This window comes from Phyllobates terribilis, unplaced genomic scaffold (genome assembly GCF_046119375.1).
Source record: "Phyllobates terribilis strain yellow unplaced genomic scaffold, ASM4611937v1 Scaffold_2__4_contigs__length_985480577, whole genome shotgun sequence".
NCBI lineage: Eukaryota > Metazoa > Chordata > Amphibia > Anura > Dendrobatidae > Phyllobates > Phyllobates terribilis.
Genome location: NW_027362762.1, coordinates 161,566,608 through 161,575,039, shown reverse-complemented (window position 1 = coordinate 161,575,039; position 8,432 = coordinate 161,566,608). Strand labels below are relative to the sequence as shown.

The 8,432-nt window shown below is 40.7% G+C and overlaps 1 protein-coding gene across 1 annotated transcript; it reads left to right on the top strand.

The window, feature by feature from the left end:
- Nucleotides 1-6,759: 6,759 nt before the first annotated feature.
- Nucleotides 6,760-7,692, top strand: LOC141244941 (olfactory receptor 5AR1-like). The gene has a single exon (XM_073669026.1). It carries the CDS (start codon nucleotides 6,760-6,762, stop codon nucleotides 7,690-7,692), a length of 933 nt encoding a protein of 310 aa, XP_073525127.1.
- The last annotated feature ends 740 nt before the right edge of the window (nucleotides 7,693-8,432 follow it).

Here is an 8,432-nt window from a genome sequence, read left to right as displayed (position 1 = left end):
GCAGACTTCCTAAGCAGACAGAACCTATCCTTCGGCGAGTGGTCTCTTCACTCTGAAGTGTTCAGCCAAATCTGCCAGAGGTGGGGCACCCCCGACGTTGACCTAATGACATCACGGGCAAACCACAAGGTCCCTCACTTCGTAGCCAGGTCCCGAGACCCTCAAGCAATCGCGTACGATGCCCTAGTCATTCCGTGGGCTCAATTCCGTCTACCCTACCTCTTCCCACCACTTCTGCTGATTCTCAGGATCATCAAGAAAATCAAGTTGGAAAAGATTCTGGTTCTCCTCGTGGCCCCAGACTGGCCCAGGAGAGCCTGGTATCCGGAACTTGTCAACTTACTCTCAGATGCCCCCTGGAGATTCCCAGAACGCGCTGATCTTCTCTCCCAAGGGCCGATCTGCCACCCGAATTCTCGGTATCTCAATTTAACGGTATGGCTGTTGAAGCTGCTGTTCTAAAACAGGCAGGCTTCTCCCCTCAGGTCATACAAACCATGATCAATGTGAGAAAACCCGCCTCATCTCGCATTTATCATCGAGCCTGGAAAGCCTTCTTCAGATACTGTGAAGACAAACAGTTTGCCCCATGTCCTTCTCACTCCCTAACATCCTAGCCTTCCTCCAAGCAGGACTCAGTGCCGGCCTATCCCTCAGGACCCTTAAGGGGCTGGTATCCGCCTTCTCAATACTGTTCCAACGCAACCTAGCATCTAAACCCCAAGTCAAAACGTTCCTTCAAGGGGTGACCCACCTGGCCCCACTATATCGCCAGTCAGTGGACCCTTGGGACCTCAATCTAGTGCTAGAAGCCCTTCAGGCACCTCCCTTGAAACCTATCCAACAAATCACCACATCCTTCCTCTCCTGGAAGGTCCCATTCCTAATAGCCATTACATCTATTAGGAGAGTCTCCGAGCTGGCAGCGCTCTCCTGCCGCGCGCCATTCCTCGTCATATACCAAGACAAAGTAGTTCTAAAGACCAGTACCTTCTTTCTTACCCAAGGTGGTCTCGGCCTTCCACCTAAATGAGGACATCGTCCTACCGTCCTTTTGCCCTTCGCCTACACATCCCCTGGAAAAGGCTCTGCACAGCCTAGACTTGGGCAGGGCCTTATGTTGTTACCTCAAAAGGTCAGCCCCCTTCAGGCGCTAGGACTCTCTACTCGTCATCCCCAAGGGCCGCCGCAAAGGGCTACCGGCTTCAAAATCCACGATTTCCCGTTGGATCTGCTCGACGATACTGGAAGCCTACCGGATAAAGAGCAAAACACCTCCGGGCGTAAAGGCTCACTCTACTCGGGTGGGAGGAGCATCTTGGCTGTCCGACACCAGGTTTAGGCTACGCAGGTTTGCAAGGCAGCCACCTGGTCGTCTGTCCCTCCATATGTTCACAAAATTCTATAACGTTCATACCTACGGCTCGGCGGATGCTGAACTAGGTAGAAAGGTCCTGCAAGCGGCGATTGCAGACCGCATGGTCTCATAGGCGCAGAATTCATATCCCCTCCCTCTTTCGGGACTGCCTTTGGACGTCCGATGGTTACCTGTGTCCCCCAATGATGCGATAAAAAAAGAGGGATTTTTGGTACTTACCGTAAAATCTCTTTCTTGGAGCCTTCATTTGGGGGCACAGCACCCTCCCTATGCGCCTACTTCTATGTACAGGTGCATCTCACTACATTAGAATATCATCAAAAACTTAATTTATTTCAGTTCTTCAATACAAAAAGTGAAACTCATATATTATACAGAGTCATTAGAAACAGTGATCTATTTCAAGTGTTTATTTCTGTTAATGTTGATGATTATGGCTTACAGCCAATGAATACACAAAAGTCATTATCTCAGTAAATTAGAATACTTTATAACACCAGCTTGAAAAATGTTTTTAAATACGAAATGTTGACCTACTGAAATGTATGTTCAGTAAATTCACTCAATACTTGGTCGGGGCTCCTTTTTGCATCAATTACTGCATCAATGCGGCGTTGCATGGAGGCAATCGGCCTGTGGCACTGCTGAGGTGTTATGAAATCTCCTCAGGTTGCTTTGATAGCAGCCTTCAGCTCGTCTGCATTGTTGGGTCTGGTGTCTCTCCTCTTCCTCTTAACAATACCCCATAGATTCTCTATGGTGTTAAGGTCAGGCAAGTTTGCTGGCCAATCAAGTACAGTGATACTGTTGTTTTTAAACCAAGTATTGGTACTTTTGGCAGTGTGGACAGATGCCAAGTCCTGCTTGAGAATGAAATTTCCATCTCCAAAAAGCTTGTCGGCAGAGGGAAGCATGAAGTGCTCTAAAATTTCCTGGTAGACGGCTGTGCTGACTTTGGTCTCGTTAAAACACAGTGGACCTACAGTACACCAGCAGATGACATGGCTCCCCAAACCATCACTGATTGTGGAAACTTCACACTAGACCTCAAGCAGCTTGGATTGTGGCCTCTCCACTCTTCCTCCAGACTGTGGGACCTTGATTTCCAAATGAAAATTGGAACTCTGGGACCTTGTGGAGTTTGTCAATGACTGCCTTCTGGACATCTGTGGAGCCTACTGAAACAGACTAAGGGACATTTTTAAACGCTTAGGAAGCCTTTGCAGGTGTTTTTTGTTAATTATTTTGATTTACCGAGATAATGACTTTTGTGTTTTCATTGGCTGTAAGCCATAATCATCAACACTAACAAAAATAAACACTTGAAATAGATCACTGTTTGTAATGACTCTATACAGTATAATATGATTTTCACTTTTGTATTGAAGAACTGAAATAAATTAACTTTTTGATGATATTCTAATTTTGTGAGATGCACCTGTATGTTTCCAAGTGCCGTAACAGCGCCAGCCTATGGCACGCACCTGGTCCTTTCATATTCACCAGGTCACACTAGCACGCTTCTCCTACTGCTTTTTCACACAAACTGACAAGCTTAGTGCCAGTCGGTGGGTGTATACTGCTGAGGAGGAGCTAACGCTTTTTTTCTAGCATAGTGTCAGCCTCCTAGCGACAGCAGCACACACCCATGGTTATCTGTGTCCCCCAATGAAGGCTCCAAGAAAAAGATTTTACGGTAAGTACCAAAAATCCCTCTTTTCAAGTCTTGCCACAGATTATCAATGGGATTTAAGTCTGGACTGTGATTGAGTCATTCAAACACATCAATATGCTTTGATCTAAACCATTCCATTGTAGCTCTGGCAGTATGGTTAGGGTAATTGTCCTCCTAGAAGGTGAACCTACACCTCAGTCCCAAGTCTTTTGCAGTCTCCAAAAAGTTTTAATCCAGGATTGCCCTGTATTTAGTTCCATCCATCTTCCAATCAACTCTGACCAGCTTTCCAGGCCCTGCTGAAGAAGAGCATCCCCACAGCATAATACTGCCACCTCTATGTTTGACGGCGGGGATGGTGTTTTCAAGGTGATGTGCAGTGTGTTTTCCGCCACACATAGCTTTTTGCATTTAACTCAAAAACTTTGACTTTGGTCGCATCTGACCAGGGCACCACCTTCCACATTCTAACTTTGTCCCCTAAATGGATTTTTGCAAATTGCAAACTGGACTACTTATGGCTTGCTTTAACAAATGGCTTTCTTCTTGCCACTTTTCCATAAACGCCAGATTTGTGTCCTGTGGACAGATTCTTCCACCTGAGCTGTGGATCTCTGCAGGTTCCTTAGTGTGACCATGGGGCTCTTTGCTGCTTCTCTAATTGGTGATCTCCTTGCTTGGGTTATTAGTTTAGGTGGACGGCCATGTGTTGGTAGGTTTGTAGTAGTGCTTTACTCCTTCCATTTTTGGATGATTGAACAGTGCTTCATGAGATGTTCAGAGCTTGGGTTATTTTTTTTTAACCTAACTCTGCTTTACGCTTCTCCACAACTTTGTCCCTGACCTGTCTGGTGTGTTCCTTGGTTTTCATGATGCTGTTTGATCCCTTATGCTCTCAAACAAACTTCTGAGGCCTTCACAGAGCAGCTGTAGTTATACTGAGAAATTGCACACAGGTGCACACAAATTGACTAATAATGTGACCTCTTGAGGCAATTGGTCACTCAGGATTTTATTTTGGGGTATCAGACTACAAGGGGGCTGAATACAAATGCAAGTCACAATTTTCAGATTTTTATTTTTAAGCTAATTAGAAAAACGAGTATAATTTCCTTTACACTGCACAAAAACTTGCTACTTTGTGTTGGTAGATCACATAAAATCCCAATAAAATATATTTAAGTTTGTGGGTGTAACGAGAAAAAAAAGTGGCAAAGTTCACAGGGTATGAATATTTTTTCAAGGCACTGTACCCTATACACTAGAATCATTCCACACACACAGTTCTCATGATACACTGGACACATTTAAACATACTGAACCTACTAATATACTGGCCACAGCCTACACATATGTGTCTCTCATACAGTGATCATATACTGTACAAGAGCTCCAATGATAATCTGGCTTTCATGGGAATTAGGAAGCCCACTCTGGTCCGCAGTCTGAAACACCAAAATGTTAGTAAATATAAGTTTGAAACTGATTTTGTTATCAAATGAAAGTATGCTGAAATAAAGACATTCTTAAAAAAATGTGTTTATTCTTTCTTCCCATGCTATTTCAGTAATTGGAACATAGATTTCTTAAGTCGTCCCTAAGGGCAATAACTACAACATGATAAACACAACGGAGACTTGTTAGAAAAAATGCTCTTCTGATTTAGTCCCTAATGATCTATTGTTAATTATAAAGCTGTAAATGAGACCGCACATGAAAATCGATAGTGGAAAATCCGTGGAAGACATGATGAAAGGTGGAACTCATCTGTGACTTTACCACAATATTGTTACATATTTTATCATCTTACCATACACTTAATATGGTTGTTATTCAATTCAATCATTATAATAACTTCCCTTTTAATATTTTTTACAATGTCTCATTTCACAAGTGTGGCAGAGCCACGCCAAGCAACCACTCAGGGTAATAAGTCTTTACTATTAGGGTTTGTAATAATGGGAATTATCAATGACCCAAATTTGCACTGCATCGTAAATGTTTTGATTATACTGATATATACCTTATGTGTTATTTAGAGTACTAGTATTACGTTAAAGGGGTACTACTACTAATATATTAATGAACTATCCTGAGGCATCCCTACTAGTGATGAGCAAGCATGCTCGGGTGTTATCCGAGTATCTTGGGCGTTCTCGAATAATATGTTTGAGTCCCCGCGGCTACATGTTTTGCGGCTGTTAGGCAATCCCGGTATGTGCTGCGGCTTTCTAACAAATAGTGAACAGTTACGGAGTATGGAAAGGTCATAAATATCATAGTAGTGGACAACCCCTTTAACAATCGTGTTAAGTCTTAACCCATTGGTGGATTGGGCGCTATTTTATAGCAAATGTTAAGAAATGGGTTTTAAAAATGCATACATGAAACTTACTAAAATACAATTTTTTGTAAAGTTCTGCACCATTTTATCAGTGCAACTGCATTGCCTTCTTCAACTAGCCTTTGGTCTTGTCCAGGCAGTGCTCTAGTCAATAGTATGGCTGCAGATGGTAGGGAATGTGACCAGAAATGTCACTCCGCTCCACCACTGCACATGCACCAGTTTTCTGTGAGAAGGTTGAGAGTATGAAAGAGGTTGAATTATGTATCTTCTCATACGCCTTTCCATCTGCATTCACCTTATAAATGAGACCAAAGGCTTGCTGAACGAGGGGGCACGGCTTCACTTATAAAAATGGTTCAGTCCTTGAATAAGGTACATATTAGTAAGCTGTATAAATGCTTCTTTACGACCCTTTTGTTATCATTAGCTATAAAGTGAAAAACCATTATAGTCTGATGTATTACCAATGTATTCTTTTCTTAGCAATCAGTCCTCAGACAATAATTACAATGTAATAAACACATTAGGATATTTGTACTGCCCACAACAGACACACTGTGACAGGTATCGCAAATATCCCCCGCTGCAGCAACTTTCATAATACATATATTGTCTTGGTGATATGGGTGACCAAGACTCAACAGATGTGGAAATTTCCTCTGAAACATATTATTGCAATATTCTGCTTATGGGTCATTGATTGAAGTGTGTAACAGAATAATAAAACTCTTTAATTTGGGTCAGCATATTTTGGAGTGCTGTTACTGGACAGTGCACAAGGACTGTAAAAGGTGGGACTCAACTATCATGTGATATTCGTTACCTATTACCTTACTAATTTTACACATTTCATCATACTTGTAGGACTTTCTATGTGTGGAAATCAATTTAGAGACGATAAGGCAAAGCAGGGAATAATCAAAGAACAAAAAACTTAACTGCTGTGCAGAAAAATATTCTGTAATCAAATCTAGGATCCAAAATCAATGTTTAAGATGAAGAATGGCAAAAAGGCCATCCCTACTGCTGGGATCTTTTTCATGCCTGATGAAGATCCTATCAGTGGGGATGGAAATACATTGCAACTAACAGATGCATTTTGTACATACCCTATCTTAATGATTGATTTTCGATCTTGAATTTGATCGATTGAATTCTCCATTGAAATCCCATGGAATCCTCAACCAAGTGGAAGCAGCAGTGACTTTAGAATCATAACAATTACAAGAATAGTTGTGCAGAACTCCACCAGGTGAGGGCTTTTCCTTTTAGCGCTCTCTATTTTACTATTCATTGGTAGCATCGTTTAACTATCTTACTATGTCCTCTGTTACAGGTGCGTCCGAGTCTATTCAAGCCATGACTCCGGGTAACAAATCTTTTGTAACAGAGTTTGTTATATTGGGAATCACCAATGACCCAACTTTACAACATATCCTCTTTGTGTTGTTTCTGCTGATATACATTGTAAGTGTTTTTTGCAATACAAGTATCATGTTAACAATCCTGATCGTTAATGGCCTTCACAGTCCAATGTATTATTTTCTCAGCAGTCTGTCCTTCTCAGATCTTTGCTATTCTACAGTCATTTCTCCGAAAATGTTGCTTGATTTTTTCTTTGAAAGAAAATTGATCTCATTTGTTGGCTGTGCACTTCAGTTGTATTTCTTTGCAGTGTTTGCCAGTACTGAATGCTATATCTTATCTACCATGGCTTATGATCGATATGTTGCAATATGTCACCCTCTATTGTATGTATTAATAATGAACAGAAGAAAATGTGTGATTCTTACTCTTATTGTTTATATCGGCGGCTTGTGCACTGCGGCCGTCCATACATCATGCACATTCATATTGCCCTTTTGTGGACCTAATGTAATTAACCATTTCTATTGTGACATTCCTCCACTGATGGAGCTATCATGTGCTGATACGTACATGAGTAAGACGATTATATTTGGTGTAGTCTTTTGCCTTGGTTTTTTATCAGTAATTGTCATATTGGCTTCATACATATATATCTTTTTCACCATATTGACTATTCACTCATCAGAAGGAAGACGCAAAGCATTTTCTACATGTTCCTCTCATCTGCTTTGTGTTGCCTTATTTTATGGAACAGTTTTCTTCATGTACCTCCGTCCAGCTTCCAACTATTCGGTCACACAAGACAAAATCGTATCTGTATTCTACACGATGATAATCCCTATGATGAACCCAATCATCTATTGTTTACGAAACCGAGAAGTGAAGGAAGCAGTGAAATCCCATTTTAATAGATTACACATGTAAAAGATACTTACACACTACAATTTTCTTGCTTCTAGACGGTGCTAAAATGTCGGAACTGTTGACTGGATTACTTGTATTGTGTTTATTGCTATGTTTATAAAATAATTTGCTTTGTGCATAGATCTACAATTAGAGAAAAGAGACAGAATAAACAAACATTTTGCACATATTAAGTACATTTAACACAATTTTGTGAATTTAGCTAGTAACTAGCTAATAAGAAGAAACTTTATTTAAAACATTAAATTCTCACATAAAACCTTCTTTTTGATGGCAGAATGCCAAGTCAATGATTGGCTTAAAGACCACAGGAATTCTCTCTTGCTTTTGTTTTTAACTTTGTTGCTTTATGTCACCTATAACTTTTCCATTTCTACATTTATTTTGCTATTTAAAACCTTGTCTTTTTTTGGACAAATTGTAAGCATTATTTTGCGGTTAGATTTGTTATAATGGAAAAAAAAAAATTCTGCTTAGTTGTTTTTTTCTGAATGAGGCTTATTTAACGAACTATACTGGCATTACTGGATAAGTACTGCCATATTGCAGACAATATTGAACCACTAGCAGTACTATTGCATCGCTACCTTTATACTACTATGTGCCCAATATTACAGATTTATTATTATCAGAATGCAGGCGCAAATATTAGGCAGGGACTATGTTATGGACAATAGTCTAGACCAGGGATGTCAAACTCAGACACACAGAGGGCCAAAATGAAACCCAGTATACAGTAC